Below are 13,937 nucleotides of genomic sequence, written 5' to 3'. Positions count from 1 at the left end.
TTCTATATTCTTGCCAAAGTCCTCCCATGACATTTGTTTAGCTAGTTTTACACAGTGTTTAGCATTCTTGCATTTGTCTCTATATTCTCTAAGAGCACAAGCTGACTTATTTGACAGGAACTTTTGATATGCTTTCTTCTTTTCCTTCACTGCCTCTTTAACTTCCTGTGTCCACCAGGGAGTTCTGATTTTTTTATCCTTACAGACAACCTCACCACATGCCTCTCTGGCAGAATCAATCAATGTTTTCTTCAGAGTTTGCCACTGAATCTCCAAGGTTTGATTCCTGTTCTCAAACTGTTTCATTTTTTCTTCAATAATCTTTATGTATTTTAGTCTACAGTTCACATCTGAGAGCTGCTCAACTTTTATTCGCTTTAAAATTCTCAAACAATACAGTACTGTATAATATTGTACAATACAGTACAATACACTACGGGATTGTACAGGACTGTACAATACACTGTACAGTCCTGATATTATTATTATCTGACCTCCATGGAGTCAGACTCATCGTGGGAGGTATGCACTATTATACACAATGTTCATCCAACTGTGCTTTAAAGTGATTCAATGTGTCTACATTCATAACACATTCGGGCAATGCATTCCACTCATGAACCACTCTCCATGCAAAGAACCTTCTAACTGCTCTGCATTTATTTTCATTTTTATTATGATGTCATTTTCATTATCAGTCTCTGCACTCTCTAAAAGGTTATTTCCTCCCCTTCATATCTCCCAGTGATTAGATCTGAATGTAGAAATCCAGCTGTGGTCTGATCAAAGCTTGATACAATGACACCACTGCTACACTTTTATTTCTCATAATCAATGTCCTCCTCCATATTGCAGCAATTTTCTAAGATGTCTTCACATTTTTTTTTACAATATTGTCTCTGAACCTCAAATTTCTATCTAAAATCACCACAAGATCCTATGCTTCCTCCACTTCTTCCAGCATAACTTTACCATATAAAGCATCCATCTGTGGATCCCAAATTTTAAAGCCTTACATTTTGTTGCCTGATACCCCCCCCCCATATACAGCTCTCTGATATCTATCAGAAAGTCAATCACCAATCGAATTCAGTAACCTGATATCCAAACCCATATGCTGCAACTTAAAAACCAACCTGTCACATGGCACACTGTCAAATGCCTTTTGAAAAAAAAAAATGGTGCATGCCTTACCCTCATCCACTGCTCTTGTTACTCTGTTGTAGAAGGTAATCAGATTACTAAAACAAGAGTGCACTTTAACAAATCCATGCTGGCTCGCATAAATAATATTGACCTCATCTGCCCAATTCTGTACATGAGTTCTTATCAATTTCTCCAAAATCTTAGCTATAGATGAAATACAAACATGCCTATAGTTTGATACCTCCAACCACCACTCTTATGCAATGGCACTGTCTTAACCTTCTTCCATTCTCCAGGAACCTGTCCCATTGCAAGGATTCATTAAACAGCCAAGTCAATGGCACGTAGTCAGTTCCAAAGCATATTCCCTTAAAACACACTATGAAATTCCATTTAATTCCCCTGCCCTTACTGTTAGTGTATTCGGAATACAACCTCTTCCTTCACTTCTAACACTTTGCCCTTGTTATTTATCCTTTTAGGAATAAAGTCTGCTATGAAGGATGGGACACTAATAAAGTGATCATTAATAGCTCAATTATATTATCTGCATTAATCACCCAATTCCCATCTCCATCCAGCAAGGTAATCAGTCCACAATAATTTTTCTTTCTACTTGATACATATTGAAAAAACTCCTTGGGATTCTTCTTGGATTATAGTGTCAGTCTTCTTATATTCTGATTTTTCTCTCCTTACAATACTAACCACTTTCCTAGCCTGAGCTTTATATTCCTCATGCAACTGTCCTCCATCTCTCTCTCTATATATATGTCTTCCATAATCTATTTTTCGTCTACAATTCCTCTTACCTCTCTTGTTATCCATCTGACTCTAAATTGTTTTATCTTCTTCGCTCAAAGTATATAATCTGCCATTGCTGTCAATTTTTTCTTAAATATTTCCCATGCACTTATGGTCCCCCTCTTCCTGCAAATCCTTTCATCCACTATACTGCTGCAAGCTGGTTTCTAAGTGTACATAGCTGCTTGCTTTATAATTCCATATAAATTCCTTCTGTTTTGATACCTCCTCATGCCTATTCATCCTCCAAATCAGGACTATGTGGTCACTCTTGCCAACAGGGAGAAGGGGGGGGGGAGAAGTTATGACCAAATCAAAAACTCTTGATCCTCATATTCTCTCCACCTCATACTGCCTTAGACAGTTTTCCCTCAAGAAATACAAAAATTCAGTTTCCGTATTAATGCATGCTGTCTCCTCTGCCCAGTTTATATTGCTATAGTTGAAGTTTCTCATAATGATTACTCGCTTTGCACTTGCCAAAATCATTTTCTTAAACATTTCCTGCTCATCACTCTATATTATCTGGTCTATAGCAACACCACACTAAATATCTTGTCTTATAAAAATCTATCTCACATCATATATTCTTAAAGCCATCAGTATTATTTCCACTGCAATTCTCTAGAGGGCACAATTCATCTCTTATCATGAGTAACACTCCATTATCACCACTTTACCTGCCCTATTCTGCTGAAATATGCTATCCACCCTTCAATTTCTATCCTTGTTAAAACATTCTCCTCAGTTAACCAAATTTCACTGATACTAACAGACTGAGAGATTGAGCCCATCAATGCAACAAACTCGTTCCCTTTATTTCTAATGCTCCTAGCATCTATAGTGAATTGCCAGTATTCTTATAGGCATTATTACTCCCCTCATACTTCACCTGGCTCTGTAACATAGTGTACTCTCTCTCTCTCTCTCTCTCTCTCTCATTTCTCAAGCCACTATCCTCACATGAAGCCAATCCTGCTACATTCCACCTGTGCAATTCTAGTTTCCCTGCCTTGACACACACTCACTTTTCCAGAAAACAATAACTCTCCAAATGCCTGCACCCTTCTGCATTCAAACATCATCCATCTCTGGCATACGGTTTTCTTCTATCCTCAAATGTACTCCAAGCATTCACATATTCCGGACCTCTTTTCCTACACATTTATGCTATCATCTTAGTCGTAATCACCACTCTTCTCCTCCACTCCGAATTATCATACCAGGGCAACACACTCACTATCTTTCCTCAAACACATTTCTGCTGTGCTGTCCCTAACATCAACCTCAAATCTCATGCTATATGATTCACACTACCTCTCAGGTCATTCATTCCATTACTATCATCTCTTCTCATCCTGCACTATCCCTTTTTTCGTCCCTTTTCACTGCCACATTCTCTATCATTCCACCAGGTAAGCACTACTCTGACACATCCCAAATGATCGAATCCCTATACATAACACTCCAAATAGATTCATTCATCCTTCTTTTGCTGGCATCCGTAACTCTTACAGCTTCCAAACTCTCTCTCTCTCTCCTTTCTCCCCCCCCTTCTCCCTCTCATCTCTCTCTCTCTCTCTGTCCATTGCTTCTACACTCTCTTGACTTTCAGCAATTTCCTCTCTTCCCTGTCTCTCACATTCACTTGCCTCAATCTCTCCTTTGCTCTCTGATGCCCTCTCTCACTCTTCTCCATTAGGCAACCTCTCCAGTCTCCTAATATCATCATTCATCTTTCTCGACTCAGTCTTCATTCCTTACATCTCTTCTCTCACTAGTTCCATTTCTCTCTCTCTCTCCACCCATCCTGCTTTCATTTGATATTCACACTCACAATCATGGTAAACAGACAAACCATCTCCCTGTGCTACGCTGTCCAGGGTTAAATCCATATGTATGCCTTTCACATCACATTCTCTCCACCTCCAAAACACTACTGGTATCCACAAATTGAATTTCACCCATTTCTGAAGCACTATCTCCACTACCACTAAATCTTGATATCGAGATTTCCTTAAAACACGTGTTTCACATGTTTCAAGGAAAAGACAATCAAATTGAATTTATGAAGAATCCTTGCTTTTTGTTCCAAGGCTCCTTTAAGGTAAGGATCGTAGTCTGGTAGAAGGATAATGATTATCAATAATTTTTTTGAAAGTCAGTTTTGTTGTATCCATTACATGCCAGATGGCTTTTAATTTCATTAAAATGACATATAAGCTCTGTGTACAAGACTCTTGATAATACCCATCTTTTGTGATGAATGATGATGGTAGGATGAGTGAATGTATCTGTAACTAAAGGTTGGCTTCCAATAAACTGAAAATTCAACATGACCCGTGGGATTACAAATTATTATGGTAGCCAAAAAGGATAGTTAGTTATTGGATTTACGTTCAATAGTGAACTTGATACAGGAGTGAAAAGAGTTTATTTTCTAAAGGAACTGAAGTAATTCTGACTCAGTATGGGATCAGATTGCAAATATGTCATCAACGAAATGTAGCAATATATATGAGGTTGAGGGAATAAAATATAGTGTCAAAGAGTTCTTTTTCTAGATGCTGTATGAAATAATCAGCTGAGGCTGGTGAGATAGCACTGTCCATTGCTGTTCCTTCTATTTGTTTGAACAATTTATTCTCCCATGTAAAAATAGCCTGCATTGGTGGTAAATTTAAATAGATTGTCTTCTGTCAAATCAGACTAAAAACTAAAGCATCTCTTGTAATGGAATGTTGGTGAATAGGGAGACTAAATCAAAAACCATAATTTCATTATTACACAAATGTAGATCTTTTATTTTCTGTATGAAGTGAAGACTGTTTTTGATATAAGAGCTGATATGGCCAGTGAGATTCCAAAGATGACAAGAGAGAGAGAGAGATGTTTTGCAAGGTAGTAAGTTAGAGAGTCCAATACAGTCCACTATTGGACATAGTGCCATCCTTATGCATTTTAGGAAGACCATGGAGACAAGGCAGATGGGTATGATGAATTTTAACTTTTCAACAGTAGTGGCGTTCCATGATTGTACATTGTCTAATAATTTATTTAATTTATTAATTTGACTTTTTGTAGGATCCCTGCTGATAAAGGTTGATCTATCTCTAATAAGATATTAATTTTACAATTATACTCAGTGGTATTCATGCCAACAGTTGCATTATCTTTATCAGCCTTTGTGATGAAAATATTCAATTTGTCATCATCATCAAATTCCTGCCATGTACCCTCAAGGGGTGTACAGGATATGATAGTACCACACAAAAAATTTACATCATTACTAACTTCCTATTTTCCTCCAAATCAGTCTACTACTTGTCAAGACTCCAACATTATCAGATATATTTCTATCGTCTAAGGCACTTTGTACCGTATCAATCCACCTATATCTTGATCTTCCTCTGGGTCATTTTCCTGCCAACCTGGCAGAGAACACTTGTTTTGCTAATTTTTCCTTGCCCATTCTGTTTAAGTGACCATACCACCTGAGATTAGCTCTGCTAATGCATTCCTGGATGCTGACAATGTCAAGTTCTTTCCTAATATCCTCGTTTTTAATATGATATTGCCATTGATGCCATCAGTTCACACCTCTAATCTTTCTCATGACTCTCATATCTGTGATCTCTAGTCTTTGGTCAAGTGTTTTACTTCTGACCCAGCTCTCAGATCCACAAGTTAAAACTGGTTTGAACACTGTCTTGTATACAGCTAATTTAGTGTTCCGACTAATTTCTCTCTTATTCCATATGAATTTATTCAATTGACTTCCTACCATACCAGCTTTGTTGATTCTGTTGTCTATTTCTATATTTAATTTACCATCTTCACTAAAAATCTTGCCTAAGTAGCTGAAATGTTTTACTTGTTCCACAGGTTCTCCATTCACAACACAGTTGACATTTTCAATGATTCTGCCTATTTTCATTGTCTTTGTCTTTTTATTGCTGACCTTCATACCATATCTATTACAACAGTTATTCAATTTGGTCAGTGAATCTTGCAGACTTGTAGCGGATTTATTTAGAAGTATAACATTGTCCGCATAAAGCAAAGAGCTAAGATTAACATCTCCAATTTTGATATCATGTTTAATACCACCTTCCTTCATAATGTGATCCATATAGATAATGAAGTACAGAGGGGATAATGTACATCCTTGTCTCACACCAGATTTAACATTAAACCATCTTCCTGTACTTCCTTCAATTCTAACTGCTGACTTACAACTCAATTAAAGACTAAATATTGCTTAATATAATGCCCCATTGACACCATATAACTGTAACATATTGAATAGCTTCTCTCTTGGCACCTTGTCATATGCCTTTTCCAAATCGACAAAACTTAAATACAGATCTTTGTTATATTCCCATGATTTCTCCACTATTTGTTGTAAAGTGAAGATCTGATCCTGACAGCCTCTATTTGACCTGAATCTAGCCTGCTCTTCACCAAGCTTTTCTTCCACAATTCTTCTCAACCGTTTCTCAAGTATACTTGCATATATGTTAAAAAACGTTTAATTTTCTTGACCAAAAAGCTCTGGAAAGACTTTTAATGGAATTATATTGATCAAGTGCACCAAAAAAGCACCAAAGAAATTTCTTTTCTTTGGTGCTTTTTTCCTCCATTGTGCCAAATTTAATTAATTATGAATTAATAATTAATGATCAATTACTAATTAATAAAAATCAGCTAAATTAACAATTAATTATTAATGAATACATTACAAAATAACCAAGGTGTTCCATAAAAATTTCAGGACTTGTGAAGTACCCGAGTGTATTTTAATGTGACTTTCCCATAAAAGATTGTGAATCCATCATGAGTTCACTAAGAATTTTTCTGTTTTTTTATTAATTTTAAATTTTCACACATTTTATTATTTTTATTATGAAATATGGAAATCCTATTCTAGAGACCAAACATGAATTTTTTTTTCATTCCCCTTCAGTTTTCCAATATGCAAGACAGTGGCCTCACACGAGGAAACAAATCAACTAATCACAAACATCCATATCCATGGTGGGATTCTTCAAAACCTGCATCCTGTTGGGTGGAGAGTGGAAATACTAACCACTCAGTCTAGAAGAGTGGTTAGTATTAATAAATTAATATTAATTAATATATTAATAAATATATTAATGTAAATAAGCAAATGTATTAATGAGGGACAATTAGTTAGTGCAAAGTTGGGGAGAGTTAAATTAAGTTCCTTCAAAAAGGATTTGAAGGTTGCACAGCTTAATTAAATTTTTACACTTTTTGAAGCATTAATTATGGATACACTAAAGTCATTTGGAACCAAAAGTGAAGAATAATTATAAAGTATGCATTTCTGAAAATTATTTCACATTATTCCAAAACTTAGTTTGAAAAGAATAGCAAAGCTTATTTAAATGGAATGGAGCTGACTTTCTATATCCAATCTTAGGCTACATGTTCATAAATTATATTTTTTTTTGTGAATTCAATCATACTAATAAAGATTATTAACTCTGCTATTGCTGGTCCCAAGCCCGGATGAAAAAGGAGGAGGGTTGTACTTGTGGCTAGCAACCACAATATGGAAAAAACATATTGTTACAGAAACCGACACAAAACCAAGAGGGAGAAGTACTGAGGAAAATGAGGCAAGCCAGTGAAAGCCCCATTGGGGAAGCTGACAAGCTGAAAACTCGAAGAAAAAACCTCTTTAGCCCAAAACTTTTAACCAAAATTGGATGCTGGAATATTAGGACTTTGTACAAAAGTGAAAAAGCTAATTTACTAACCAGAGAAATTGACAGATACAAAATAGAAATACTAGGTCTAAACATGACAAGATGGAATGGTAGCAGAGAAATCCAACTAACAAGAAACAAATACATTTTATATTCTGGAAACCAGAATGAAGATGAAACACACAGCAAAGATGTAGCTTTCGTGCTAACAACACTATGCTAGAATAGCACTAATTGAATGGAAGCCAGTTTCTGAAAGAATCACGAAAGCTAGATTTAAAAATAAATACAGAAATGTGACTATAATAAACATACATGGACCAACAAACAATGCAAAACCAGAAGAGAAAGAAGATTTCTCTTCTCTTCTTTTTGCCAAGAAGACGTCTCTTCTTGGAAAAAAGAAGTAGATGAAGTAAAAAGTAGAGATATGTTTTAATTATAGGTGACATGAATTCAAAAGTAGAAGATAGTAACGTAGGATATGAACGAATAATGGGAAAAGAAGGTTTAGGAAACTGTAATGAAAATGGGGAAATCCTAAAAGACTTTTGCACTTTAAATGATATGATCATAGGAGGAAACTTATTTAAACATAAAGACATCCATAAACAGACTTGGATATCACCTGATAAGAAATCCAAAAACCAAATAGACCATATTTTAATAAACAGACCTTGGAGAACCTCTTTGATGGATGTAAGAGTTTGGAGAGGTGCAGATGCCTTCACACACCACTTATTATTGATAGCAAAAATAAAAATGCAACTAAGAAAAATATTTAAAGGCAAGAACCAAAGAATTAAATACAATATATCCAAACTGAAAAACAAGGATACAAAAGACAAATATAAAGTAATATTAAGGAATAAATATGGAAGCCTTATACAACAATGTCAGGAAATAGACATCGAAGAGAACTGGGAAAAAATAAAGAATATATTAAATAGTACTGCCGAAGAAGTTCTGGGAAGGCAGAGTAGGAATCACAAACAACGGATCTCTGAAAAAAACATCAAATTATGTGAAGAAAGGAAAGCTTTATGGAATACACTTGCAAAATAACGAAGAAAACAAAAGAAATAGGATAAGAAAAATACAGGCTTAAAAACAAACAGCAGGGTTTTTTCCCCAGTTTCTTCTGGGGTTTTACATCCCGCAAAGCAGGCAAACTGGCCTTGAGAACTCAACACTACAGGCCATAGGATACACCGGGGCATAAGGCTGACCACCTTATCCTGTAAACGGATTGAGGTCCGATGATCAATGGACCCTCGACACCGCAAGGTAAAAGAGGGTATAAGGAAGATGATGATGAAACAAACAGGTAAAAAAAGTGCAAGGAAAGATAGAAGAGTTTTTCTGAAGGAAATGTGTAAAGAGACGCCGAAGAAGCAGCAAGTAAATTTGACTCAAAGAGATTGTTTGAGATAACAAGAAAGTTAGCTGGGAAGAGTTTTAAAAGAGAAGGAAAAAGTAAACAAGAAAAGTTACTCACAAATGAAGCAGCCATAGAAAAAAGATGGGTAGAACATTTCGAAGAAATTTTAAATGGAGAAATAGAAAATGTAGAACAAGAAATACCAGAAAAATAAATACTTAAAATAAATACAGGAACTATAACTAAACTAGAAATAACTCAGGTAGTAAAGAAAACAAAAAATAATAAAGCAGCTGGGAGTGACAATATACAGGCTGAACTACTTAAAGCAGATATAAACACTATTGTTGAAATGCTACACCCACTATTCAATCAAATATGGGAAAAGGAGGAATGGCCAGAAGACTGGAATACAGGACTCCTGGTGAAATTACCAAAAAAGGGAGATATAACACTTTGTAAAAATTTGAGAGGGATTTCACTTCTAAATGTTGTAAGTAAAGTATTTATTAGAATTTGGCCTAGAAAGAATGAAACAAGAAATTGAAACTAAACTATGGAAAGAACAGGCTGGGTTCAGGCAAACAGATCTTGCATTGACTAGATAATAACATTAAGAATAACTGTTGAACAATCAATAGAGTGGTAGAGTAGCCTATATTTGGGATTCATTGACTTTTGAATGTGCATTTGATAGCACAGACAGAAAGACTGTATGGAAGTTAATGAAGCACTATGGGATTCCTCAGAAAATCATAAATATAACAAAGAAAACTCATGAAAAATACAAAATACAAATAATATTATAAATAATGGCAAAGTATCACAACCATTTACAACAAACACAGGAGTAAGACAAGGATGTAGACTCTCCCTGACAATCTTTCTAATTGTTATTGACTGGGTGATGAGGAAAACATCTGAAGAAAGAACTGGCATTCAATGGGGGATGGTCAAATAAAATCAATGACCTGAATTTTGCAGATGATATATGCCTTTCGGCACAAAAACATCAACACCTCCAAAAGAAAATAAATCATTTAAACCAGGAAGCAAATAAATATGGATTGAAAATAAATCATAAGACTAAAGTAATGAAGATAAAGCCCAAACAAGAATGTCTTTGAAATACTAGGGAAAACACTGGAACAGGTAGATAACTTTATCTACCTGGGATCAGTGATTAGCACATGAGGAGGAACCAAACAGGGCATACAAAATAGAATCCAGAAAGCACAGATTGCATTCAGTATGATGAAGAAAATTTGGGGGTCCAAAGAAATAAATTAAAAACCAAAATTAGGTTCTTCAACACTAATGTTAAACCAGTTTTATTATACGGAGCTGAGACATGGTCATTAACAAAGGAAAACATAAATAAATGCATAAATGCTTGAGGAAGATACTAGGAATATACTGGCCAAATAAACTAACAAAAATAGAACTTTGGGGGGAGAACAGGTCAAACCAAATCACTAAAAGAAAATGGAACCAGATAGGTCACACAATAGGAACCCAGATAAAGAAATAGCAAAAATTGCACTAGAATGGAATCCCCAGGGCAAGAGGAAAAGAGGTAGACCCAGGATAACATGGAGAAGAGAACTAGAAACAGAGACAAGACAGTCAGAATGTTCCTGGAAAGAGATCAAAAAAAAAGAAGCATTGAATAGAGTCAGATGAAAGTCGATGGTTGAGGCCCTATGTTCTGCAGGGGAGTGAAGAGGATAGGTAAGGTAATGGAGGTTATTACTAACTGGAACTTTTTTATATTAGAGAGAGAGAGAGAGAGAAAGAAAGAAAGGGTGTAACAATTAGAGCATACCTGAATCTACTATCTGATGAAGATTTCTGAAATGGCCAGCACACCATCATACTGCTTTTTATGCATTACTGTATGCTTTCATTTCCTTTTTAAATTCATAATTTTTGATTATTTTCTTTTAGTCTTTTATTATTTTCATGTTTTCATATTTGAAACTCTTCACTCATCTACTAGTTCCATCTCTTCCGCATTTTTCGGCACTATTATCAAATTCAGTACTAAAGTATTTAGTATCATTATTACCTCCAAACTTTAACTGTCGCTCTCTCTAATATAAAAAATATTCCAATTGGTAATTATTTTGATTAGTGTTTTTTAATTACAAAAACTAAGCTATTATCATGCATGGATGGTCAGCTGCATTCCATTTAAATAAACTTAAATAAATTGTCATTATTTTCTAACACAGAATAATGCAGGTAAAAATATATATATTTCTTTTCTGTCAAGAAATCTCTAAGAAATATCACATGTACTATGTTTAATATCAAAATATCATCCGGTTTTTTTTTCTTCACTCTACATGGGATCCCAAAGAGACTAAATACCATTTAATTTACTACAGTTTATGTCAGTTAGCTTACCTCATCTTCTGCAGCATCTAAACATTCTGGTAGATTATAATCTAATGAACCCTCATTGAACCATATGATCTTAATAAATCTGTTATCTAACACTGGCTCAGGACAAGAGAAAGCAGCACTGGCTTCTTCAGGAGCATAAAACTGAATTAATGCTACATTAGGATTTTCATTATAGCGGGCCTAATGCAAAGACAGTATTAATGAAACATACAATAACAAGTGTTTACAGTATTTATATCAAGAATCAAGTAACATTATAATTTAATTATATTATCTTATTAGAAGTTCTTGATAAGTTATCTGAATAGCTTTATTCTTAAAAGTTTTAATGAAGTCCCGCCACTACAAAAAAACTAAGCTATTATCATGTAGCTTAAGGTTAAGACATGGATGGTCAGCTGCATCCCATTTAAATAAGCTTAAATAAATTGTATTATTTTCTAATATAGAATAATGCAAGTAAAAAATATATATATATTTCTTTTCTGAGATCATAAATTATTTCATTGTTTATATGCATATAACAACTGAGCTGGCTGATCAGATTTCAATTAAATTTGGTACTATTACAAAAATTTCTCAGGACATTTCAATTTTGGGTTTGAATTAGATCATTCGTAAAGGCAACGATGTGCCAGCCTGGTTGGCTGAGTGGATTAGCATATCCGCTCTCCAGCCAAAAGGCTGTGGGTTCGAATACCGCTGTGGGCATTGTCTGTGAAAATACTAGTGGTGGTGATGGGTAGTAGATGGCAGTTGCAGTTCGTTGTAGTTGGTGGATTGAGTGGTGGAGACTGAGAGTTGTAAAGTAGGTGCCCTCCCTTGATGAGTCCTTGGACTCCTTGAAGGTGTCATGTAATAATAATAATTATTATTATATTATCATTAAGAGACCTACATGAAGTCAAGAGACATCCATAGAGATACCCACTAACCACGTACTGGATCACTGTGATCCTTCAGAACAGCCATAATACATCATAGAACTGACTTCATAAGGTTTCAGAAAACACTTCAGAAATATTCTGTTTCTAGACAGTGATGAATTCCTACAGTCACATCACATTACCACAACCTCACATATGCAGTCTAATCTGTAATTCGAAACATCTGTCTTAAAAGAACTATTTACTTTCTATGTTACAAAGTAATATTCGTTTTGCATGCCAAAATTTGTTGCCCTATCTTAATTTTAGTTTAAATCAGACCATTCTTAGTAACAAAATTAAGCTTAAACAATTGAAGTGACACAAAAATATTTGTTGAGACTCACAATAAATATACCATCTGCAGTAAATTAAGCCAAAGAAAAAAAAACATCTAGGTTTAATTTTTGTACCAATGAAAGAAATTACTTATGCAAGAATTCTATTATGAAAGGTACCTTCTTGTGATTGTCTCATAAATATCTAGCATGATTTTATGTGACAGCAGGTTTTAAAATTAAATTCAAACTGGATGCCAAATGGCACATAGAGTAGCACAGTGAATGTGGTGTTACAGATAAGCATTGGTTTTAGCATATAGTTCACAATATAATTTCAGAGGTCACATAACAAAAATTGCAAATACAATTCAGAGGATAATTGCAATGTTAAAACGAACATTGATGTATAATTGATGACACTGATGTGGAAGAGCAGGAGAGTAAGACAGGAGAGATTGAAGAAGCGGAAATGAATGGGGAAGTGAGTGGTATGAGTATAGAAAATGAGAGAATGGGTGTGCAAGAGGAGCAGGGAAACGGGGAGACTCAGGGTAGACAGGGGTACACAGCATGAGAAAGGTGGATGCTCCAAGAGGAGGTGAGAGCATGTGTAAGCAGGAAAGAAATGGGATAACCAGGGATCAAGAGGAAACAGATGGAATTGCAAAGGGTTCTAAAATGAAGAAGCAGAAAGGGAAATGGCCCCAGTCCAGCACGGAGAGATCACATCGAGTAAGTGTTATCAGTGGAACTAGCTGTAGATCCAGAAATGAGCTGTTGTGTTTGTATACCAATGCTAGAAGTATAAGAAACAAGGTGGATGAAATGGTTGCACTAATTGCGTCTGTGCACCCAAAGATTGTCGGAATAAGAGAGACATGGTTAGATGAGGACGACATCCTGACAGGAATAGAGATGGAAAGGTATGATGTGTTTCGTGAGGATAGAAGGGGTAAAAAGGGAGGGGGAGTGCTATTGATGATAAAGAGTTATGTGCATACAAGGTAGAGATGCAAGAGGGAAATAGGGCCAGTAGTTTTGAGGCAGTATGGTGTGAGATAGAGGTGAATAGAATCAAATACTTGGTGGGATGTTGTTATAGACCTGGTAATGTGGATGGTGGTGATAGTGAAATGTATAGTCAAATAAGCCAAGCAAATAAGAAAAGGGTGATCATTATGGGTGATTTTAATTATGGCAATATAGACTGGAATGAAGAGATAGCAACTGGAAGTAAATAAAATGAGTTTCTTGA

The 13,937-nt window shown here is 35.3% G+C and overlaps 1 protein-coding gene across 2 annotated transcripts in view; it reads right to left on the bottom strand.

Annotated features, from left to right (window-relative positions):
• The window catches only part of LOC150105673 (uncharacterized), a 211,184-nt gene that overhangs the window by 124,600 nt on the left and 72,647 nt on the right, over positions 1-13,937 (bottom strand). For both annotated transcript variants that reach the window (XM_090394995.1, XM_090394994.1), the window contains exon 7: positions 11,476-11,655. In XM_090394995.1, the coding sequence (XP_090251121.1) occupies positions 11,476-11,655 (180 nt within the window). The remainder of the gene's footprint in view (positions 1-11,475; positions 11,656-13,937) is intronic.

The sequence above is a fragment of the Typopeltis vanoorti genome, chromosome 6, assembly GCF_054136105.1.
Source record: "Typopeltis vanoorti isolate ZY-2024b chromosome 6, IOZ_Tvanoo_1.0, whole genome shotgun sequence".
Taxonomy (NCBI): domain Eukaryota; kingdom Metazoa; phylum Arthropoda; class Arachnida; order Uropygi; family Thelyphonidae; genus Typopeltis; species Typopeltis vanoorti.
Note: the sequence above shows the minus strand (reverse complement) of the source record. Positions and strands in the feature narration are given on the sequence as shown.